The sequence below is a fragment of the Pan troglodytes genome, chromosome 3, assembly GCF_028858775.2.
Source record: "Pan troglodytes isolate AG18354 chromosome 3, NHGRI_mPanTro3-v2.0_pri, whole genome shotgun sequence".
Lineage (NCBI taxonomy): Eukaryota > Metazoa > Chordata > Mammalia > Primates > Hominidae > Pan > Pan troglodytes.
Window position 1 is genome coordinate 145,906,967 of NC_072401.2, and position 25,876 is coordinate 145,932,842.

The 25,876-nt window shown below is 37.4% G+C and overlaps 2 protein-coding genes across 2 annotated transcripts; both read right to left on the reverse strand.

Annotated features, from left to right (window-relative positions):
- Positions 1-257: 257 nt before the first annotated feature.
- Positions 258-25,460, reverse strand: LOC134806961 (glycophorin-B). The gene is made up of 6 exons (XM_063808474.1): positions 25,287-25,460; positions 5,106-5,204; positions 4,302-4,397; positions 3,329-3,367; positions 1,452-1,546; positions 258-338 (listed from the first exon to the last, which is right to left on the reverse strand). Exons 1-6 carry the CDS (start codon positions 25,321-25,323, stop codon positions 258-260), a joined length of 447 nt encoding a protein of 148 aa, XP_063664544.1. The 5' UTR covers positions 25,324-25,460.
- LOC461520 (glycophorin A-like protein) lies at positions 258-25,876 on the reverse strand. Its single transcript, NM_001427972.1, has 6 exons — positions 25,287-25,876; positions 5,106-5,204; positions 4,302-4,397; positions 3,329-3,367; positions 1,452-1,537; positions 258-338 (listed from the first exon to the last, which is right to left on the reverse strand). Exon 1 carries the CDS (start codon positions 25,783-25,785, stop codon positions 25,600-25,602), a length of 186 nt encoding a protein of 61 aa, NP_001414901.1. The 5' UTR covers positions 25,786-25,876; the 3' UTR covers positions 258-338; positions 1,452-1,537; positions 3,329-3,367; positions 4,302-4,397; positions 5,106-5,204; positions 25,287-25,599.

Below are 25,876 nucleotides of genomic sequence, written 5' to 3' on the forward strand. Positions count from 1 at the left end.
ATGAAAACGGTTTGTATTTTGTTTTATTTTTATTTAGAAGTAGAGAATACAGTAATAGTGAGGCAGGAGAACAGGGAATTAGGATAGCCAGGGGTAGGGGCATAAGCAAAGGAATAGCAGGTGCAGCCAGTTTGCATAAACAAGAGAACAGCAGGTGCAGCCGGTTCTAGGCAAGATCAGGCAGCATGCAGGCCACATCCTCATGCCTGTGATAAAAAGACAAGAAGTTTCCACCTCAGCCTCTGCTTGACCATGAGTTAAGCCTCCACTTCAGCCTCTGATTGGTCACAGGCCAATCCTTCATAGGCTGTAGCCAATTGGAGGCTTCTAAAGGGTACCTAGGGGTGTTTCCAAGTTCTTTTGGCTTTATAAAAACCCTAATTGTGGCCATGCGCAGTGGCTCACACCTGTAATCCCAGCACTTTGGAGGCCAAGGCAGGTGGATCACTTGAGGTCAGGAGTTTGAAACCAGCCTGGCCAACACAGCGAAACCGCATCTCTGCTATTAAAAAAATACAAAAATTAGTCAGGCATGGTGGCCTGCACCTGTAGTCCCAATTACTGTGGAGGCTGAAGCACGAGAATCACTTGAACCAGGGAGGCAGAGGCTGCACTGAGCAGAGATTGCGCCACTTTGCACTCGAGCCTGGGTGACAGAGGGAAACTCTGTCTCAAAAAAAAAAAAAAATTAAAAAAAGCATTAATGATTCAAAAAAAAAATCACTGATGTTAAGAATTCATGGGTGGAAATTTGAAAAATCTGTTTCAGAATATGTGAGAATTAAGAAAGGCAAAAGTTTTATTTTATTTTTATTTATTTATTTATATATTTATTGAGACAGGGTCTCACTCTGTTGCCCAGGCTGGAGTGCAGTAGCATGATCACAGCTCACTGCAGCCTTGATTTCCGAGGCTCAAGCAATCCTCCCACTTCAGCCCCCTGAATAGCTGATACTACACATGTGCACCACAACGCCTTTCTAATTTTCATATTTTTTGTATGGACTAGGTTTCACCTTTTTGCTCAGGCTGGTCTCAAACTCCTGAGCTCAAGCAATCCTCCTGCCTTGGCCTCCCCCAAAGTTTTAAACATATGTAAATATATTATTTTAAATATTTTATACACTAATAGGGTAAATACTATAAGTAGAATCTTAATATTTCCTCAATATCCATCAAAATATGTGAAAGCAAGTTAGACAAAAACTTAGGGAGATCTTTCATTGGGAAAATGGGGGACAGACTTATATTTAGAGGTTCCCTTTAATTGGGCAAATGCAAACAAAAAAATTCTGCTAGAGAAACACAGTGACTTCTATGTGTCCAGTTGAAAAAGATGGAATTTTATGCAGTTCTGTTTCTCTTCTGAGTTTAACTGAACTCAGAGGAATAAACCCTCCTAGAGCTGCTCACACTGGTATTTAGAGCAAAATTAAAAACTGAATTCTCACCTTCATCAGTAGGCGAATACCATAAGAAATTAAGAGGATTGTTCCAATAACGCCAGCCATCACACACAAAATAATGAGTATTATCACTACAGGAGCTAAAGAGAGCAGCAAAATTATGAAAGTCTGAAATAAATGACCACATAGCAATAGAAAAATAAGACAGATAACATCAGCATAACATCACCTTGCCTTTTAATACAAAGTACAATTAACATACTATTATGTGTATTTTGTCTTTTTTTAAATTGTGTGCTTTACAGTAACCTTGTGGGAAACTGGGACTGTGAGTGATCAAGTCTTTTGTCCAAGGTCGCAAAATAGTTGATGACAGAACTAAGACCTGAGGCTTCTGATTCCAGACCCAGCGTTCTTCACTAGTGTAACTGTAGATAAGAACTCAGTGGACGTTCTCCTCAGATATGGGGGAAAAAACCACAAATTCTCCCATAGTTTGGAAGTTATGAGAGAAAACAATGTCTTAACATATAAAAGAGCATTGAACAGATCATAGAATCATAATTTTGGAAAGAAACTGGTATAAACAGTTTACAAATGAAGAAAAGCAGCTGAATAAGGTTAACTTAGCCTTGGTCAGACAACTAGTTAAAAGTAGAATTATAACTATAATGCAGATCATCTATATTCTAAGCTTTATTCCTTCCACAGTATTCTTATGCATAGTCTCCAATATAGTCACTAACAATGCTTGTTGAGTCATTTATATGTTGGGAATGAAACAATTGAAATCAATTAAGTAAGAGATATTTCCATATTTATAGCATATTTGTAGTGCTTCCAGTTGAAGTAAATAGAATGGAAGGCTAGACATAAAGGTAAAATGGCTCATTTATTTGCCTAATTAATATTTAAAAGTCCTATTGTTGATAAAAAGTAAAAGTAGCATTTCCTCTTGCTGGTGTTGCCCAGTCTTCTTGACCACTTAGCTTGAATGTATGCGATAGTGATGAAGTTCTATGATGTGCTTTTTACCCTGTGAGCCGTGGACACAGCCAAGTGTGAAGGGAGGTTTGGAATGCAGAATAGCAAATGAGCACACACAGTGATACTCAAGTGAGGGGAAGGGATGTCCCTTCAGCAGAGGTTGTCAAGATGGTCCCTAAGTGGTTGCATTGGGCCAAAAATGAATCAAGGCTGACATTTACCCTTGAAATACAGTACCAGTTAATTAGATGATTTTAAATGTCTTGCTTTTTATATGAGGGAAGAGGGAAGTTCATTTGTTTTATAAGCTCTTATGAGGCTTTTTTCAAGTACTCAGGATTGGTTAGAAAGGTAAAACATCTAACTTAAGAGAAAAACTATTACCAAATTATGTATTTCTATTTCCAAAATGTTTTTATTTATTTTTATTTACTTATGTATTTGTTTTTGAGACAGGGTCTTACCAAGGCTAGAGTACAGTGGCACAGTCATAGCTCACTGCAGCCTTAAACTCCCAGACTCAGGCAATGGATCCGATCCTCCCACCTCAGCCAGCCTCCCAAGTAGCTGAGACTACAGGTGCATGCCCCATGCCAGCTAATTTTTGTATTTTTTGTAGAGATGGATTTCGCCATATTGCCCAGGCTGTTCTCAAATTCCTGGGCTCAAGCGATTAGCCAGGCTCAGCCTCCCAAAGTTCTGGGATTATAGGCATGAGCCACTGCCCCTGGCCCCCAAAATGTTTTTAAAAATAAGAAATGCCTATTTTAATTTTAAAAAGAGAATATTTTCTTTGCCTTTACAATTTCATGTGAATAAAGTTAACAACATATGCTCTTCTGTTTTAAGATTGACACATTTTCTTAGACATTTGAAACAAGCAATGGATAGTTTAAAATGGAGTGACTTTTATTCTTTGTCAAATATTAACATACCTGGTCTAGAGAAAGGATGGACAGGTTGTACCCATTCTCCTATAAAGCAAAATTTCAATGTAAGTCCAAATAAGTAAGACATGTGCAAAGAAAAAAATCATTTTGGATTCAAACTGTTCTGTGGGTTTCCTTTTCTTAATCATATTTTGAGAGTTGTTGGTCAACTTTCAACATCTAGCTAGTAACATTTATGAGGTAATGTGTCAGTCCTACCATTAGTAATTTCAGTATCTACTTTTAATGACCCAACAAGTATTCATGGATGACAAATAAGCAAATTGTCTTATAACTGAGGGGACAGGAATGAGAAAGTATTGGAAGAATCACTTATTGACTTCCACAAGAAGCAATGCATTTTTAAAAATTGTAAAAATAATGAGAAGAAAGGAGGCATATGGAGCCATTACTCCACAGAGATGCCAGTCCCATGCAAAGAGGGATCATGCGGCTATCAATTTTCCAGATTTCTGCCACAGCCACTGTCTGAATCTAAACTGTTACTGTGTCTCATTTGAGCTTTTGCCAATAGTCTCTCTGGATTCTATGTCAGTAGCAATTGATAGTATGGTTGCCTTACTGTTCCACCTGTGCTAACCTTCCCTCTCAGTCCACATCCTACTTTTGTCTCTGTCTCCACTTGCCATTTTACGTCATGAAACTCTCTTACTACTGAAGCCACACAATTTTCTAGAGTTTAATTATTACAAATTACTTAGTATGTACTATGTTGTTTGATGATTGAGGATTCAGGTATATTTTTTCATTCTTTAGGTTTTACGTACAAAGGTTACTTGGGGCTTGCCTTCTCTTTCTTGGTCACAGTTAATAGTTGTGGGTGCTATACGGGCTTTGGAGTAAAAGAGATGGGTTTTCTGTCACGAAAGTTTGAGAACTGTCATGAGTTACAGCTCGTATAAATAGAGTTCAATCACAACAATGACTCCAGAGCAACTATTTAAAACTAAGAACATACCGTTATCCTGTTCTGGAGGGTAAACATTTATAACAGAAATTTCTGAAACTTCATGAGCTCCAAGAGTGGCTGAATATGTGTCCCCTTTGTGCTTATCTGCATATAAGAGAAGTTGAGAAAGGGAACAAGAATGAGGTGACTGCGTGGACATAAAGCGTATTATGAAAGACAAACTCTCCCACATCCCTCCCAGCAGCAGCTCCAGAATTTCTTCTTCTCCCCTGAAAACTAACAAGAGAGACTGCCACCAGATTCCTCTTATCTCAGCACACAGCTTTGCTTATTGTTTATCAGTCACTGAGAATGTGTGAGGCTCTGAGCTAATAACTTTTAGATACATCTTCTTATTTAGCCTTTAGAGAAATGCTGTGAGATAAGTACTGTGTTATTGGCCCCATTTTAAAATTAATGGGATAGAAACCCTGCAGGGCAACTCACCCTGGGTCAGCAGCTGGGATAGAGCTGAGCCCGGGTCTGAGCTGAACTCAGTTTGCCCACAGACCCTCCGCACCACCACACTATTAGGTCCCCTTCATCTGGCCCACTATTTCATGGTCACGTGCATCATTTCTGTGCTTTGCCACATTGTTTTAATTTCTTTAACTCACAGTATTATTTCTGTGAGATATTTCAGAGGCTAGAATTCCTCTATAGTAAGAATTGTGTCTACTTAGTAGGCTGTGTCTACTTAGCTTGCATTTCTCAGTGTTTGTCAGTTTCTCTGCAGTGACAGGTCCCCTAAAATGGGTTGCATCACAAAAATGATTTCAGAGCCACAATTTAAAAATAAAAATGAAAACAAACCATTTGTCTGTGATGAGATGTAACTCTTTGTGACCGAAGAAGAGGTTGAAGTGTGCATTGCCACCTCAGTGGTACTTAATGCTGATATGCTCACAATTTCTGTATAAAATAGAAGTTGAGAAAGGGATTAAGAACGAGGTGACTGAGCGGACCATAAAGCATATCGCAAAAGACAAATTCCTCTCACATCCCTCCAGTCCCTGAGCTAAGCGCTTTGGTATATATCTTACATAATCTTTAGAGAATTGCTATGTGGTAAGCATTGTATTATTGGCCTTATTTTAAAATTAAGGGGCCAGAAGCCCCTCCAGAATTTCTGCATAGCAGAGGTTTACAGATAAAGTGTGCCTTGGTTTTCTAATCTGTACAATAATAATACTTGCCTCAAAATGACATTGTGAGAACGAAATTAGTTTAAATATGTGTGTATGTGGTATGTGTGTGTATGTGATGTGTATGTGTTTGTATAGCAGTTGGCACATAAAGAGCATTACATATATGTTGGGTATTATTGTTATTATGCTTATAAATGGGTAACTTGAAGTTGCATTTGGGAAACTGTCTATGCTAAGAAAGGTGGAAGCGCGTAATAATTATATAGAACAAAAGTTCTGCCCCATATCTCAATGTCTCCATCTGCTAGGGACAATCTTACTTCTTCAGTAAAAATGGAAACAATAATAAAACACTATTACATTGTGTGAACCCAGGAGGCGGAGCTTGCAGTGAGCCGAGATCACGCCACTGCACTCCAGCCTGGGCGACAGAGCGAGACTCTGTCTCAAAAAAAAATAAAAAAAAACCACGCATGCAAACATGAAATCAGAATGTAGACTGACATATATCCTTTTAAAATCTCATTAAATAAACTGTGAATTATTTTTGTAATTAAACACTTTTTATTCTTAATGCAATACATTTCAAATTTGTAAGTCACTTTATAAAATTTTATAAATTAAATTCTTTATATTGCAAAAGTAATATAGATTCAGTAAAGAAAATTTGGGAACTACAAGAAAGCACAAAGAATAATATAAAATTCATCTACACTCAGCCTATGCAAGGTTGAACATTTGACACATTTTGATATATAACCATCTGACCTTTTAATGGTTATATCTAAGTATGGGATCATGGTGTTTAAATATATGTGAATATGTATATAATGTTTACAAGTCTGACTTTCTACTTAATATGCCACAGATATCCCTATGCTGTCAAATATTCTTCTATGAGAAGATTTTTATGACTGCAAAGTATTCCATTGTATGAATGTTCTGTGGTTTATATTTCAATCTTCTGTGCATTCATGTGTTTTTCACTCTTCTGAGAGTTATAAATCATTATGATAAACGTCAGTACCCTGAACTCTGTAGATGTACCTTTGCTCATCTCTTTGAGACATTCAAATGAGGGGAATGGCACCCAAGTTCAATGGAATGGAGGTGGAAGGGCTTCTTCTCAGAGGCAGCCAACTGGGCCCCTCAGCTGAATGCTCAAAGTTTCCTGGAGAACCCACAAACAACAGAAAACATCTTCTCTGACACCTCTCATTAGTCTACCCAAGGGAAGAGTTTTAAACCTTCCTCTATTTATCAGCTGATAGGTAATCAGTTTACCTCCAAATCATGGAGAAGACATGATCTATTGTTCCTAAACTGTCCATGTTTTCTCTTCTCTTTTAAGTTCTTTTCTGGCCTTGCTCTTTAACTTGGCCTGCCACCTGATTCCATCATGTGTGTATAAACGATACATATGAATTCACTAAATAGCATGCAAAACAATTACTGAATGTTTCTAAGTTGTTCAGCACTCAGGTATAATGGCTTTTAAGATAATATAAAAACCAGTGCTTTTAAACAATAACCTGGTGATAGGAATTTTAAAGTTCAACAAATACTAAGATTAAAATTACAGAAAGAAACATCTTTATGAGTCAACTAAAGTATGTAAAAATTATTTACAAAGATAACTAATGAACAAAAATAATCCATCTCTCTTAATAAATGTTAGATATGAGCTTCGGCTTATTTCTAGTTAACGGAATATGGACCATCTATTGTATTTTTGAAAAGGCATACAATCTGAGTAAAATAGGTTTAGCTATGAAAGTGTTGTGAAAATAGCTAGTAAAATAACAAGCCAAAAAAAATCAAAAGTGTTAATGGCCAGAAGCCTTAAATGGGCATGTAACAATAAACTTGAGATCAGCCTTTGGCTCAGCTACATGGGAATACAACTGGAAAAGGCAGCTGGAGCTCTCATCCTTCACTCAGGTGTGCTTGTCACTTCCATTTCTGACTTTCATCCTCTCCACGCTTCTCCCTTCAATCTTCCACTCCTTCTTTACACCTTTCAGTTCAGTGTAATCCACTTACATTTAGGGTGCACATTTCTTATCCCTGTGGATACCAAATGGGCTCTTCTGAAACATAAAACTTGTTCCTAGGACTTCAATATGCCATTATTTTGAATCTTCTCAGCATGAGAATAGTGCCTTATTCATAAAATATGTTAAATGAAATGCTAATTGTTATAAATGCTTGGACAAATTCTTATGGAGAAAGAATTAGGTGAGTGGTATGGTTTGGATCTGTGTCATCATCCAAATCTCATGTGGAAATGTAATCCCCAATGTTGGAGTTGGGGACTGGTGGGTGGTAATTGAATCATGGGGCTGGTTTCTCATTGCTTAACATCATCCCCCTTGATGCTGTCGTGGAGATAGTGATTTCTCATAAGATCTGGTTGTGTAAAAGTGTGTGGCACCTCCCCAATCTCTCTTGCTCCTGCTCCAATGCTCTCTCTCCCAACTCTCTCTCTTGCTCTTGTTCCAACCATGTAAGACATGCCTACTTTCCCTTCGTCTTTTGCCATGATTGTTTCCTGAGGCCTCCCCAGAAGCAGAAGCACTATGCTTCTTGTATAGCCTGCAGAACCATGAGGCAATTAAACCTCTTTTCTTTTTTTTTTTTTTTGATGTTATTTTATTTTATTATTATTATACTTTAAGTTTTAGGGTACATGTGCACAATGTGCAGGTTAGTTACATATGTATACATGTGCCATGCTGGTGTGCTGCACCCATTAACTCGACATTTAGCATTAGGTATATCTCCTAATGCTATCCCTCCCCCTTCCCCCCACCCCACAACAGTCCCCGGAGTGTGATGTTCCCCTTCCTGTGTCCATGTGTTCTCATTGTTCAATTCCCACCTATGAGTGAGAATATGTGGTGTTTGGTTTTTTGTTCTTGTGATAGTTTACTGAGAACGATGATTTCCAATTTCATTCCTGTTCCTACAAAGGACATGAACTCATCATTTTTTATGGCTGCATAGTATTCCATGGTGTATATTTGCCACATTTTCTTAATCCAGTCTATCATTGTTGGACATTTGGATTGGTTCCAAGTCTTTGCTATTGTGAATAGTGCCACAATAAACATACGTGTGCGTGTGTCTTTATAGCAGTATGCTTTATAGTCCCTTGGGTATATACCTAGTAATGGGATGGCTGGGTCAAATGGAACCTCTTTTCTTTATAAATTACCCAGTCTCAGTTATTTCTTTATAGCAGTGTGAGAACAAATGGGTTTTCAGATTGCATCTGAATGTTAACATAATAATTTAAATAATTAATAAATTTAACTTATTTATAATAAATAAATTATAACATATAATTATAAATTAATTAATTTATAATTAATACATTTAATTTAATTAATAAAATTGTTTAATAAATTAAACCAAATGACAAAATAGCACATGCAGAATGAATGCAAGCATCTGGAAAAATAAGCATCATTTTAAGACCAATGAAATATTTTCAACATTTCAATAGCAAGCATACTTTTGCTAACATAAAAAAAAAACAAAAAGTAAAAAATAAAAATACACAAAATGTAGTCTGTAAATGCCATCTAGTAGTTTTGACTATGAGTACAAATATACGTATTCCTCCAAGTTTCCTAACTGTTCAGCCGGATGTTAGGGACTACCTGAGTCAGAATTCCAGGAGTTCAGGTAGAGAGGTGTTTTCAGTCTATGGGAGGGTGCTGCAATTTTCTTTGTGAACACCTGCAAGACTCTGCATGGTCCAGTCCTGCTTGCCTCACATCTTCATTGCTTCACCCTTCCCTTCCCTCTTGGGGCTCCAGCCATTCTGCACATCTGTTCCCTCTATGACTGCACCATACCCTTTTCCATGTCCTAAATCTTGTGCCAGCTCCTCCCTTTGTCTAAAATATTTCCCTCCCTGTCTTTGCCTAACTACTGGCTTTTCAAGTCTGAGTTCAATGCCACTTCCTTTAGGAGGTCTTCGCTGGCCTCTCTAATAAGATTTAGACTAAAAGCTCTCTGAAGTCCGTGGTGCTTAACATGGTGTTGTAAAACCTTATGATTATTTAGAATCCAGATATGCATTCCTTAGGCCTTGATGTTTACTGGGGGCCTTGGGTGTTTCTTAATTTCTTCAATTATTTACGAAAGTTTTTTTTGGGGGTGGGCGGTATACGCTGTGGGCTACGTACTAGGAATATAATGATAAATAATCCATGGCCTTTCCTTTCAGGGTAATTCCAGTACAGTAAGAGTGACAATTATGAATCTAAGTATAATAAGTATTTTAGGATGGTGGTGGAAGTGGGGACACAAAGGAGACAGTGGTCAATTCTACTTGGAAAGGTAGAAAGACCTCATGGAGGTGTTTTTGAATTTATCTTGAAAGAAGTCTAGGATTTTTCCAGGCAGGCTGTGTGGTACCAGCAATGCCTTGGAATTTGAGACATCATTGCACGTTAGAAAAACTGCAGGTTATCTATGTGGCTGCAGCACAAGGTGTGAGAAGGACAGGAATAGAGAAATGGGTGAACAGCAAATGAGAGGCTGAAGAGGTGGTGAGGCTCCAAATGCTGTGGGCCATGTTCTAGAATTTGGACTTTATCTTTAAGGCAGTGGAAAGACAATGAAGGGTTTCAAGCAGTTTTTTATTTAGCGAAAATCACTGTCAGTAGTATGGGGGATAACTTAGGGGGAAAAAAACATGCTGGAGCTTTGCAGTAGAGGGTCCCATCTTGTGTTCAAGAGTGGCCAAGATAAGCAGTCCCTTTGCAAACAAGCCACTTCTGCTCACAGAAGGTCCTTATCACTTCTTAACATTCCTTTGGTGGAGAAGGCCTATAGCCTGAGGCTTTAAAGGGGGCAGAAAATTACAGCAGGCTGTCAAAAGAATATGGCAAAGAACCAACAATGGGAGCTAATATCTCTTAAAATTGATACTTTAATTATTTTAATTTTAAATGAAGTCAGAGGAGGTGAAAAGTATTTTAAATTTATAAGCAAAGTATATGTAACTTTTTTCTAAAAATGAAAACATGCTTAGGGAGAGAGAGCTTATTTAGATAAGTTTTGAGCTTTATCAAAACAATTGTAACACTCTAGCAAATAGGTAGACTTCTTTCTTCTTCAACAGCTACTCCTCACAGTAAAAGAGCACTTGGTGGAAATTTTGTTCTGAAGTCAAGGCTGAAACCCCAGAGATCAAACACTGTACTCAAGTTTACAAAGCTGGACTCAGACCCTAACACTGGCTTTAAAATTTGTCCTAAGTGAGACCATAATGCCTCTCTTTCCAGCTGGATCTACATGCCTCCACTCTGGCTTTTAACAAGGCTCTGAACTATTGTCAGAACTTGGGAATTTCTAACATTGAAGGTAACACATTGACACAATTTCCTCGATGTAAAATTGAATACACTTTATCCAAGTCGCATCTGAGCATGTTATGTCCTATTTGTACCCTTACAAAAACTGCTTGGTGGCCAAATTGATTTGAGACTGAAAGTTGCCACTTATGTTCTTAGAAATACTTGCTTTAATTCACCAGAATCAGTTGCTCTGATACAACTTCTTAAAGTCACCTAAGTCAACACGGTAAGAAAATAAACATATAAATGCCCTAAAGATAATTTGATAAAAATTGTTTTTTATATCATTTCCTCAACAATCTCATAATGGTAGCTGACCTATAAAATGACCTTTTTCATAGTTCATTTTTCTTCCATTTCTGGAAAAAAGATAGCATAAGCCTTTCAGTAGGAATTAATACCCATGCTTGCTTAGTGGTAAGAGGAAGGCACAGAGGCTTGTTATTGGTAGTCTATAGTTTACAAAACAGTGTCATCTTGAAGGAACAATAGTTCCCACAAAAATGAGTTTTCATATTTTCTAGTATTAATTAACTTTTAAATAATTTGTTAGTTATTCCAGAGTAGAATCACATGGGGGCAATTTAAAGAATTTCATCAATAGCTTCAAATTAAATAAACCAGCATCTGGTGGAAAAAAAAAAAATCACTTACCTGGAAGGAGAAACCAAAGAAACATCCTCAAATGCTAAAGCTTCATTCACAATTCAAGGTAAGGAAACCAAATTTCCACAATATGATCCCTTAAAATCACCAAGAATGTTCAAAACTACATTTGATAACAACAGCTCACACAACTACTTGGCTCTCCTAGATTCCTAAGACCCTAACCAGGTAATAGACATCTGTGGACATATTCAATTCTGCAAAGGTGCAAAATATCTGTGAGAAGATGGTTTTTGAATAGGACTTTTTACTATAGCTATATACTATTTAGTTCAGTAAACTGGGTAGAAAGCATTGAAGCAAACTCGTAACCATTGAACAACGAACTTTAGTTTGCCCAAACTGCTTAGGGACTGGATTAAGGGAAGGCTCTCCTGTTATTTTTATCTCTTTGCTTTTGGAGCGCTCAGCTTTCTGTAGCTAAATTAGCTTTCAAAAATCTACTTGTGTCATTCGTAGATTAAAGGTCAGTTTCAGTATTGCCCTGTTGAATTCAGAAGGTACATTTAAGCTAGAAAACCACTTGCAGCACATCTAATCCAAATTGCCGACTTTACAGATAGATATTTGGTCTCATAAAAATTAAAGGACTAGCTCAGATCAGCATATCTGGTAAGGAGCAGAACTGAGATTTAATTCTGCTGACCCCCAATATTAGTCTCACCTTCCAGATCTCGCTGCTTGGTTGAGATCTTGTCAGCAAGATTTCTCTAATGATTTAGTACATTAGTCAGCAAGCATTGGGGCATACTGTACATACAAAAAAGGACAACTAAATTCCTGAGCTCCCTGGACATCCTAAAAGCTAGAATTTTAATAAAAACCATGTAGTCTTCATTTTGATGATTTTTTTCCACACTGATTTATTGTATTACTGAGATTTTATCTCTTACCCCTCAGTGTGCTTATACTATAGCCGCTACGAGAAATTATGTTTTGCTCTAGCAATAGTGAGATGAGAGTCAGTTTCTTAATCCCTTCACGTCTTCTGGCAGGAACACATCCAGTCTATACCTGAAAAATTTCACCTCTCTCTCCAAGTGAAGTGTATTTACCTTGTGGTGTTATGAAAGATGTGTCCAGCATCTGGCTACCCAGGAATAGACAGACATTGTGCCAACACTGCACATTTTCTTAGCTGCATGGGCCTCTGAGAAACATACTCTCAAGACCTTACCCCATGCCTACTTGCAAATGAATCACTGGATGAACCCTGAAGGATGGGCAGAGTTTTAGGTGAAGATGCAGAGGAGGAGGGATAAAGAAATAGCATGGGCTAACATATGGAGAAAGGGGAGTGTAACGTGCATTGATGTGGAGGCTTAGGGCACCTAGCAGGCAAGTGTTGGCAAATCTCTCAGACTGATAAGAGTTTCATGTTTGAGTGGCAAATTAGTGCAAAATAAAATATAAAGGTATGTTTTGTCATATTAGTGAGACCTCAAACTCCTACTTTAAATTTATGTTTTTCAGTTTTCAGGCACTGAAATGGCATTTGCTATAGTACTTAGTACAAAGTAAATCTGTGTGACCTGAATTGAATTCTGTAATTTAGGTTTGAGAAGGGTGGAATGAATTGGTATACTTTCTAGAAAATGAAATATTCAAAATTTGTGTTTGGATCATCTCACAGCTTATACTTGTATAACATCGGATATGTTCCAGAACATTTCACCTCTCTTGTCTCTTATCCCCATGTGTTGGGGGAGAGAGCATGGACTTCTGCCACTGTTCCCATTGTACCATGGAGGTGGGGTGACTTGGGGACCCAAGACATGTTAGGAGAACAACTGGAAATAGCCAGCCTCCTAGTTCTTTGCTATATGCTTTATCTACCAGACCACTCAGCTTTCCCAAATAATTGACATTTCCAACCTGGAATGCTATTAGAAACAATAAAAATAAAATGTGATATTGTATAAGTACCCTTCAGTTTTGCTGTATGCCAAAACTTCCAGTGGCTGAGCTCTTGTCAAGATGTGATAAAGTCAGCTCATGCAGCTGCTGGTTTGAGTTTTGGTTCGCTCCTGACTTGCAGCTGAAAGAAGCCTTATCTTGCATAAGCAAACTCTTACAAGGACACACCCTTCATATGAAATGCTTTAAATAGTTTCCAAGTCTGAAAACTAAATTTTCTAAATGCTACAGTTTTTTGTCATTGCAATGACGATGAAAACTACTTGATAAATGCATCTGTGGAAGTTATGCTCAGCTAATTTGTGGTAAAACTGGGACAAAAACTCATATCCATTGACTTCCAAGTCAATGCCTTTTCTGCCCGATCTCATTGTCTTGGACACAATTAACGTATAAATGGGAATCTTGCCTGTGCTAAAAGATGTTTGAAGAAGACTGTTCCCATGAAGCAATATTTTAAGGGAACGATTTTGTTTTGCTCTTGAACCAAAGGATTGGCAAGTTCAATCTTGGTCAAGTTGTGATAATATAGTTAGATACCCATACTGTCTGTGGCCATTCATTTTTCCTTTTTGGAAGGTTTTTATTAAGCCAAAGCAGCCAACTACAATTTAGAAAAATTGAACTTAAGGATAAAGTGCTTTGTGTGATAGCATCTGAGCCTACTGTTTTGGATAGCCTATTCTCAATACTTTTTATTTGAACTCTTCAGCCAATGGCTCTGGAGAAAAGCATGGCCTATTAACTGGTGCAGTTAGTGTGCTAGGTGCCAAATGGAATGAGCCGGTTTCTGCTCATCTTCAGACTGGCGTGCTTTGGCAGTCCCCATACAGCTAATTGGTCACACTTCTTCCTTTCCTAAGTTGGTAGAGAAGGGTGCTTTATCTATTCTGTCTCGAAGGTGTTGTGGCCTAGGAGGACTGCAGCTTCCCTTCAGGAAGCCTGAACTTTTTAGCCTGGCTCTGTACTATCCAGCTTCTGGTCATCCACACTGTCCCAAACCATTGCTGAGACAGCAGAGGTGGAGAAAAAAATCGATCACTCTGTCATTCCAGCCAGTGCACATTCTTCAGCCTGGACAGATGGAAATCAAGATGAATTTCTGTCCACTGTCCCAGTGGGAAAGGAGAGCAGAGTTCTGTTCCTGGCTTTGCCACCAAATGGTTGGGGGATCTGTGCAAGTCTCTGAAATTATCTGAGCCTCAGTTTTCTGGCCTCTAAGATGAGAGTAGTGGAACAGATGTCTCTCTTTTTAAACTTGAAAACAAGTTTTGCTGTTTTCTTGAGATAGGGTCTCACCATATTGCCCATACTAGCCTCAAACTCTTAGGCTCAAGCAATTCTCCTGCCTCATTCTACTGAGCAACTGGGACTATAGGTGTGCACCACCATGCCTGGCCTGGAATGGATGTCTTCTAAGATGCTTCACCATTCATGAATCATGGAAATCTGTATGTCTAAGATAATAATATTTGTAGTTAACACTTACTGCACAGTTACTTCACTCCACACATTTCTCTAACCATTTTTAAAACAACTAGCTGAGACCCTATTGTTATATATTAATTATTCTTTGTGGAGGAGGAAAAAAAAAACATCAGAAACATTGCCTGACTTGCTTAAGTTCACACAGCTGCCAAGTGGCAGAGCTGGATTTTGAATTCAGACCTATGTAACTACAGAACTGTCTGCCAAGGTCTACTGTGATCTATGTAGCAGAAAGAGAATGAGAGAATCAAGTAAGTTGTCATTGAGAGATTAAATTCTCACCAAATTATAATGCAACCAACTCTCAAGCAAGCCTTCACTTCAGCAAATCAGGGCTAAATGAAGAGATATAAAGATAATAATTTACCTTGTTTATAGCCTGAGGGTAGGAGTGTTGTACCTCTAACATAGCATTGCAGGGTGACCTGCAGTGGCAAATCCACATTACGGAAGAGCAGATGGTTCTGGTTATTAACAGTTTGTTAAGTTGAATCTTAATTTTTCCAGCCAAGCATATTCCAATCTGGTCACTCCTGCCTACTAAAGAATCCTCAGACCAAAAGGGGATTTCACATATTTTACCTGTGTCCGCTTTAGTCTAAGATATTGGTATTTCTGTAGCTGAACTTCACACACATTAAATTTGGGCTTAAGGAAGTTGGGCTGGATGAAAATAATTTCAATTGAAAACAAAAACTTTATCCCAAAGTTCTCACACCACTGGTACTTCCTTTCACTGGTTGAACAATAAAAAAATTGCAGAAATGAAACTAGTTTGTTCTCATCCTTGACTGCATGGAAGAATCATCTGTGATATCCAGGCATTGGATTCTAATGTGCGGCCAGCAGTGAGAACAACTGCTCCAGTTGGTAATATAGATTAATATATGTAAACTTCATCTTCCTGAGTTTTGAGGTCCATTCTTACATTTTCTATGGTTCTAGTGTCACCTTTATCTATAAAGTGAACAGCTACAGTATGGGATATTAGCCTGAACGACTTTAGAAATAACATCATTTGCCATCTTACATGTTGGTGTTTCTTAGGGTTTTGTTTTAGAGCCACAGTCTCCCTCACTTCCTCCCTCAATTTGCATTTAATTTTACTTTAATCACTTTCCAAGGATAAGCACATCAGTGTGTGAAACAGACAGAGTTGAACTGCTTGGTGGAAGCCGGCCTGAGTGTTTGGCCTGCAGCCTCACAACCTGTTCCCATCTCTACCTGGCAGCTTCAGAAAGCTCCACAGGAATTTAGGTTGGAAATCTTTAGTCTAAAACTTAAGTTTTTCAAATTGTCTGTTGAGATCCCTTAGTACAAGTATTAGTAAACTTCCTATGTAAAGGGAGAGAGAGTAACTGCTTTAGGATTTGTGGGCCATAACTACTTTAGGCTTTGTGGACCATCTACTACAAATATTCAACTCTGTCACTGTGCAAAAGCGGCTACAGACAACATGTAAACCAAAGCATAAATAAATGAGTATGACTATGTTCCAATAATGATTTGTGGGCAGTAGAATTTGAATTTCATATAATATTCACATATTATTATTATTATTTTGATTTTTTTTCTTTCTTTTTTTTTTTTGTTTTAAGACAGAGGCTTGCTCTGTCGCCCAGGCTAGAGTGAAGTGGCACGATCTTGGCTCACAGCAAGCTCTGCCTCCCGGGTTCATTCCATTCTCCTGCCTCAGCCTCCCAAGTAGCTAGGACTACAGGCGCCCACCACCAAGCCTGGCTAATTTTTTGTATTTTTAGTAGAGATAGGGTTTCACTGTGTTAGCCAGGACGATCTCGATCTGCTTACCTCATGATCTGCCCGCCTCAGCCTCCCAAAGTGATGGGATTACAGGCTTGAACCCCTGCACCTGGCCTATTTTGATTTTTTAAGCACTTAAAAAAGTAAAAATCATTCATAACTTGTAAGGCATACAAAACTAGGGGGCCGGCTGTTAACAGGCTATAGTTTGCTTGGCCCCTATATTAGCATAACTAGAATCTCTGGATATGAAACCCAATCATCAGTGCTACATAGATTCTCTGAGAAAATTCCAACCTGCAGTCAGGATGGTGCATTCCTCTAATAATGGGTTATGAAATCAGTCCAGTGGGTTGTCACTGGCACTAAAAAATTGAGTTGTAGTCTAGGTGTGGTGGCTTATGCCTATAACCCCAGTGCTTTGGGAGGCCAAGGCAGGAGGATCGCTTGAGGCCAGGAGCTCAAGACCAGCCTGGGCAACATAGCAAGACCCCATATTTACAAATTAAATAACAAAAAAATTAGTCAGGTGTGGTTGAGCACACCTGAAGTCTCAGCTACTTGAGAGGCAGAAGCTGGAGAATCACTTGAATCCAGCAGTTCAAGACTGAAGTAAGCTATGACTGTGCCGTTGCAGTCCAGCTTAGGCCACAGAGCAAAATCTTGTCTCTAAAAAAAATTAAGGTGTATAAAACAGGAGAGAATATATCAAAGTACATCACACAGAATAAGGGAAGGTATTATTTTGTGGAATTTTATTTCAGAGAAGTGTGTGTGTGAGTCTGTGTGCTGTGAGTTGTAGTGCACATTAACTATTTCTCAATAATACTTGATTAAGTTTTGAGCCTGATGAACCTGGTTATACCCTATGTGAATACCTGGCTGCCAGATCAATAGCATATGACATACCTGAAATGCACTCACGGCCTGCACAAGCCATTGACCAGTGGCTCATGTACACCTTTATCCAGCTTATCTAGCTCCAGAAAGCACTTAGACTTTCTATGTGTGCTGCACCACTAAAATGGGAATTCTGAGAGAGAATGCTTTCAAAAACATAAAGTTAGCTAATGGGACAATTACAAGTAGGCTATATACTTTAGAAACACATGAAAGGATAAAGGCAAGTAAAACATAGTATATATATCAAAAGAGCAGAAACACAGAATCATATAATAAAATATGAAATAGGATAACAGAAATAAGATACTAAATGTCAGTTGTGAATTAATGAATGCATATGGATTATGGTTTTGTATTAAAAGACAGAAACTTTCAGATTGAGTCAAAAGAGATAGGTTAGGACTGGTGCAATGGCTCATGCCTGTAATCCCAACACTTTGGGAGGCCGAGGCAGGTGGATTGCCTGAGCTCAGGAGTTGGAGACCAGCCTGGGCAACACGGTGAAACCATGTCTCTACTAAAATACAAAAAATTAACTGGGGGTGATGGTGTGCGCCTGTATTCTCAGCTACTTGGGAGGCTGAGGCAGGAGAATTGCTTGAACCCGGGAGGCAGAGGTTGCAGTGAGCCGAGATCGTGCCACTGCACTCCAGCCTGGGTGACAGAACAAGACTCCATCTTCAAAATAAATCAATAAATACATATAAAACTAAACAGGAATAACTGTATTAATCTTAGGCAAAGTAGAATTAAGAGCAAAGACATTACAAACAATGGAAAAGATTTACTTGTGTCATTAAGCAATATATTTCACAATGATTCTTAAGTAATTATGGACCATTATAGCCCAATAATATAGCAACGAGAAACATAAAGCAGAATAATAAATTGGCAAAAATACAATACCATTGAGAAATTTTAAGTTTTCTCCAATTGTGATAGATCAAGAAAGCAAAAAACAAACACAGAAAGGATCTGAAATATATCTGCTTGCAATCACAAGCTATTGATTTATATGATTTTTTGCTAACGAATCAATGAAGACAGATTTTATTAGGCATTCCCACATTCCCATACACTCATTTTGAAAGAACATTTCTGTATTTCCTGATACAATGTTTTTGAGGTCTGAATCTAGCAGAATAGTTCAGGAGAGGTAGCAAGGGGAGAACTTTTGTGGTCTTTTTCCTAGCAAAATGCAATTTCAGTGCCATGATCTCTATTCTCAGTTGCCTCAAATAGCTGTACTATTCACGTTTTATGTTTTGTATTTATTTCCTTCTATTTTGGTTTTTAAAAATATAATGATGACTGGGAAATAAGTGATAACATCAAAAGGAGGCCTCCAGAATTTAAAAACATTTTCTATAGCCCATATAAAAAGTAGCAAAAGGCTAACATAACAGCCACACAGTTAGAGTTCCTTAGCTGCACCACGTGAGGAAGACAGACCGTCAACCTTCATTAAAGTCTTCAGCTTGGTGAAAGCACAAGCAGAACACTGAGTGACAATGTTGTAAGAGTAACGGAACCAATCCTGGAACATCACTAGTTATGGTACAGGCAACATAACATATTCTCTAAGTGCACAGATTCTGCAGTGGAACTGCCTAGGCTCAAACGAATTCCTCTAGCAACTACCTGAGACCTTGCAAAATTTACTTGATCTCTATATTTTTGTTCCATCATTATACATGGATTAGTCTCTACCTTATAGAGTTATTGAACAGATTAAGTTAAAATGCACATAATTTTTTTTGCAAGAATGGAAAACCTAATCCTAAAATTTCTATGAAATTGTTAGGGATCTAAATAGCCAAAACAATCTTGAAGAAGAACAAAGTTCAGTGAATCACACTTCATGAATTCAAAACGTATAACCAAGTAACAGCAATAAAATCTGTGTGATTTTGCCCCAAGAACAGACATATTCTTAGGACAGAATTGAGACTCCAGAAAGAAACTCATATATCCATGGCCAATTAACTTTCAAGAAGGGTGTCAAGACCATTCAATGGGCAAAGGATAGTCTCTTCAACAAATGGTGCTGGGACAGCTGCAAAATAATAAAGGTGGACTCTTATCATACATCATATAGAAAAATTAACTGATAATAAACCAAAGAGCTAAATGTAAGAGAAGAACTACAAAACTCTTAGAAGAAATCATAGGGAGAAATTTTTATGACTTTAAATTTGGCAATTATTTTTAGATATGATATCAAAAGTGTAAGCAACAAAAGAAAAAAATAAATTGGACTTGAAAATGAAAAACATTTGTGCATCAAAGGACACTATCAAAAGTAAAAACAAAAATCTACAGAATGAAGGAAAAGATTTGCAAATAGTATATCTGATAAGACTCTTTATCCAGAACATAGAAAGAACTCTTACAACTTAGCAACACAAAGAGAAAAATAGATTTAAAAGTGGGTGAAGGACTAGAACCAACATTTCTCCAAAGATATGCAAAATGCAGTTACCAACAATTACATGAGAAGATTCTCAGCATCATGAGTTATTAGGAAAATGCAAGAAACCACAGTGAAAAACCATTTCATACCCTCTGAAGTGGCTATAATTAAAAAAATGAAAAAGTACAATTTCTGGCAAGATTGTGGAGAAATTGGCACCTCATACACCCTGGTGAAAAGGTAAAAAGGTGCAGCTCCTGTGGAAAAGAGTTTAGCAGTTCCTTAGTAAGTTAAACATAAAATTACTATGACCCAGCAATTCTACCCCTATACATCTTTGAGTATTAAAAGTGGGTTCAAACAAAACTAGTACAGGAATATTTATAGCAGCACTATTCACAATAGCCAAAAGGTGGAAACAACACAAATTTTAATCAAATGATGGATGGATAAGCAAAATGTGATATACCAACCCAAATTTTAATCAAATGATGGATGGATAAACAAAATGTGATATACCAACACAATGGAATAATATTTATTATAAAAGGAATGAAATACTGATACACGCTACAATATGGATGAACTTTAAACACATTATTTTAAGTGAAAGAAGCCATACACAAAAGGCTATTATATGATTCCATTTATATGAAATATCTAAAATGGGTAAATCTGTAGAGGTAGAAAACAAATTAGTGGTTCCCAGGGGCTGGAGGAATTGGAAGTGGCTGCTAATGGGTAAGAGGTGTCCTTTTGGAGTGATGAAAATGTTCTGGAACTAAATAATGGTGATGGTTGTGCATCATTTTGACTGCATTAAATGCTACCGATTGTACACTTTAAAATGGTTCAAATGGTAAATTTATATTATGTGTATTTTACTACAATTTTAAAAATTAAGTGTAAGTAAATTGCAAAGAACAATGCATGGCACAAAGTAAGTGCTATATCAGTGTTGGTTATTATTATTCAGAACCTGCCTATGTACGGAACCTAACCTGCTGTATATAAATCTAGGGATGGAAATACCAAAGTTGATGAAATAGCTGTTTATAGAACTTTGTACACTACAAAAAAAGATGACATCATTTTTCCAGTGCTTACATATAATAATTTGGGTTAGACAGAAATTCTTAATACATATCACAAATAAATTGTATAGTCATAGTCTATGACCAACGTACAGAAGTTAAAGACTTCTTAGAAAGCAGAGATTGTGTTTGTTCGGTTTACTTTTTAAAATATATTAAAACTTGTCCTGATTATATTATATGGTTCTCTTTGCAGAAAATTTAGAAAGTATTTAAAATGAGAAAAAAAATAAAATCTTGCAATCCCAACACTCAGAGATAAACCTGGAATTTTTTTCAAGATTTTTGCTTTAGTTTTAGTTTAGTTCATTTAACACAGAAAACTACACAGATAGGTACTTACTAAAGATGTGAATATGATAATAATGGCTGGAAATCTATGATGTAAAAATGTAGGTCCAGCCTGATTTTGTCAGCACCATATAAGTAGGATTGGGGTTTTTTTGGGCAAAAGATATTACATTTGCAGTTGGTGTCAAAATATAATCTATAAAGATAACTTGGGGGAAATTCCTCAAAAGTATACTTCTCAAATAGTCTCATAGATGTTTTGAATAATCTTCTAGAAACCAAGGTGAAAAGAAATTTATCACAAGAATGTGAAGCTAAATTTCCTAATTTAAAATCACTACAAAGTAAGTTTGAGATACCATCCCTACTTTCCCCTCTATTCAGACCTTTTCTGCAAAGGAATTCACAGTGGGTGTCTGTTTCTTTCTAAAAACCCTATTTCACACCATGCTAAAGATATTTATAGGTTTGGCAACTAGTCCAGCTCATCTCAGGCTGAATTTTGGGGATTCATTGGAGTTTACAGATGAAAAATGATTGTAGATACCATCTACTCAGCGCTTTATTGAATAGGCACAAGAAAACTGAGGCCCACGGGTGTTAAATGATTTTTCATGGCTAAACTAGTCTGCCACAAAATTCTGGTCATTTGTCATTTGTCATTTTGAGTAGTTGATATTGACTGCCTACTGTGTGGCTGACAATGCGTGGGACACGTAAGTGAAGACACAGGTTTTGCTTTTCAAGAATTTATAGTCATGTATTCCCTGGCGTACAGTTCCTGTAACTCTTTCCTGTACCCATTAAATAGACAGCTAGCAAGGCTCTCTTCTTGGATCCCTGAAAAAAAAAAAAAAAGACATGCCTTGTTTCTTCACTTAACATGTGCTTTTCAGACTGATGTACCTGCAGGGGTATGAGTCAGATGCACAGGGTAATAATGATCTGTCTATGCGGAGCACTCACTGTGTCTAACCAGATGAAAACAAATATTTCCTCTTTCCTTTCCTCCTCCCCTTCCTCCTGTCTCTTCCCTTCCCTTCTCTCTTCCCCCTTCTTGCCTCCCTCTCTCTCTCCCTCCTCTCTTCTTTCCTTCCTTCTTTTTTCCTTTTCTTTCTTCCTTCCTCTACCTCTCTGCTTATCTCTCCTTCTCCCTCCCTTCACCTCCTTCCTTGCTTATTCAACCAATATGCTACTATAAATACCAATCGGGAACTGTGCTAGATTCTGGGGATACACGGATGAATAAAGTAGGCATGATGATATCATACCAGTGCCTTTGTTTCCTCCAATTAAATCAGTATATTATGACCTAGAATGCAAATTTTGTATGAATTTTTAAGTAAACACAAAAAGCTTTTGGAGACTCCTGGTTTATGCCATAATTTCCTAGTCGAAGTGGTATAGTACTGTATTTTCAAATTGGTTCTTAGCTTCAGAATCTGATTTTCAGATTAAAGCTCCAGCTTTTCCTTGAAAACACTAACTTACCTCCTGTTTCAGAATTTTTGCTCTTGCTCTTCCCTCTGCCTTCTATCCTCTTTTCCCAGAATTTTCAGGGTTGGCTCCGTCTCCTTGTTCCACGTTTAGCATAAATGTCATCTACTCAGAAAATAATTCCCTGCTACCCTTTTCTTAAGCAGTTTTCGGCATTCATGTTTATCATCTTACCTGGTTTTATATGCTTTGTATTATTTTTGACTGTTTTTATCTTATTTTAATAAGATAGTTGTTGTTCCATTTATTATCTGCGTTCCCTCCCACCATCCACTGTGCCCACCCTCCGTGTATCCTCCATGGGAGCCCATTTTTCTTCCTGCTGTGGGCTCAGTGTCTGGTTCACAATCTGACATGTAATGACTGAATCATCAAATGAGTGCAGGAATTCAGGGACTGGGAATCAATCATATTAGGAAAAATGGATTCTCCATTTACAAGGAGATCTCTGGTAAGTTTAGAATTAGAAATATCAGCTTTGTTCTTAAGATTCCTGGAGAAAGAAAGGCAATCATCTTTTTTTCATAGCAAAATAAAAGAAAAAAAAGAAAAGGACTTCACAATGTTTACTCTTCAGCTAATCAGTATGGGGGAAAAACTTGATCTTACACCTTTCTGTTATACTATAAAGTAGCCACATCAAGAGAGTTTCCTTGGAGGGTTTCTGAAGCTATGAAGATGATAACAGCTTGGGTACTGGAGACCATTGTAGCTTTCAGGGTCATCTTGCCCCAATGACCTCTTTATCAAGTGCCATTTAAGGCTTTAATACACTATCTGCTTGTGTAGTTGTAGAAATTAAAAAAAAATCATTTCTTTGCCAGGAACCCTTTCCAAATTTGGGGCACTTGTAAGTCACACAGAGTTTTCCCAAATGCTGGGCACACCCCCAGTAGAGTATGCAGTGTCTAATTTTGCTTGAGTTACATCCAGTTTGGTTTGCCCCATGGAGCAACACAAAGAATACATCTTTTTTTCTGTGTAATAGCACTTCAAATATATGAATAGATATACAAATATTACACTACATCCCTTTCATTTGTTTTCTTTTCTTGAAACTAAATGTTTTCATACTTTTCTGCTTAAAAAATTAGAGTAGCTATGTTTGTTTTCTGTTTTCTTTCTGTAATTTTCTTTTCTCTCTGACTTTTCAGAAATCACCAATCACATACGTAGGTTTGTTCCCTAGTCTGTAATTATTGATAGCTACTACTTATTTTAATAATACTTATATTATTAATACTTATTAATCATGAGAGTTAATTCTAATCATAGAAAATGCATAGTAAGCTTAACATTTTACTTTGTTTCAGGCATCAGTAAGTGTATTCCATTAAATATTTTGTTTAATCTTTATGCAATTATTATGAGGCAAGTACCAACATTGCCTGTATTTTAAAGACGAGGACACATAAAAATGTGGGCACATAATTTGCTTTAATGTTCCCCAGCCTTGAGAAGTAAAACTAGATTTGAACCCAGTTCTGTCTGTTCCTCATGCTTGTGCTCTTAACTATTGCACTATTTTATCCTCCCCTAGGGTATCTTAGAAAATGCTGATCTCTCTTCCCTGTATGCTACAGAGTGCTCAGCAGATCCTTGATACTTGCTCTCACTTGGGTTACAGCAATGTCTACTAGACTCAGAATGTTTCAAGCAACTGCCTGCCCCCTGTGTGCTGGGCAGTAGTATTGCTAACACAGAAGCACTGCACTTGAGAGGATGTTTAACTATAATATTCTCAGAAAGAGGCCCAAATCATGTTAATTTAATACACTAAATTCATAATTAAATTTAAACTAAGTTAAATTCAAATTATTGAATTAATACAATTTAATAATAACCCTATGATATTTCTTTATTTTAATGGATTTAAATTTCTCCTAAAATTCACGTAACACCTAAGCCAGTAAGAGTTGTTTTCGTTTTTGTTTCTTCCAATGTGACACTTTAGTAATGGACCCACAGAGAAGCGAACAACTCCCCACGGTTTCAGTGTTCATGCTTTTGGCTTCTTGGCATTTGGCAGAAATAGGAAATTATACCTTTTGAAAACTAAAAGCCATATAGCTACCAACATCTTCGTTAATAACTCTTTAGTTTGGAAATGAATCTCCTTATAACTCAAGCAAAGCAATACATTTATTCACAGAGAGGTATTTCTCATAGCATTTGATAAAATTATTTTAATTGTAGCTAGACTTAGAATTGAAGTAAGCTTCTCATACTAGAAAACTGGATTCGGCCATAAATACTGGGCTCCCTTGTGCCATTTCCCCCACATTGGTAGCTGAGTTCCAGTAAAATCCATCCACCAGACTGGAAGAGGAAATACTACTCATTTATTCATTTAAATAAGATAGAACTAAAATAGGGTAGTTTATATTTTATTCTATGATCTCATACGCAATATAACAGAACCAAGATGAAATAAAATCACTTACCTGACAACAGTAATACAAAGATTATTTTTCCATACATCCTGAGATCACGAGCTGTCTCCTGAAGTTAGTGCAGAAAAACTACCAAAGACAACTGCAAGTGTCAGTGTCTGGCCTTAGCCTGCTAGCTGTTATCTTCCAGGCCCACCTTCCTGCGGCCATCATCAGCTGATAGGCAGGGGAGGCATTTTGAATGATGCAAGCTGTTAAGCGCCTGTTAATAAAGATACATGGATATCTTGGGGCTATGAAAGTGGTAAGTACAATTTTCACTGCAAGGAACAGGTGGCTACTTGTGATATTAACTTTGCATCAGTTAAGTGGGCATGGTAAGGTGGTAGACAGGAGCCACCCAACTGGACAAAGAACTGGACTGTGAATCTCTGAGGCCAGGGCACGTGCCAGGCTGAGGTAGCTGTTGTGGAGCCATGGACCTTCTCATTTCTAATGTCAAGACCCAGTGGTCCAAATGAAAGTGACTTCCTATATGTGAAATGAACATATTTGAGAAATTTAAATCATTTGAGTGTTCTGAGGTTCTGAAAGACTCCCAAACTCATGGTGAGTCACACAGCAATGTAAGAGACATGAGA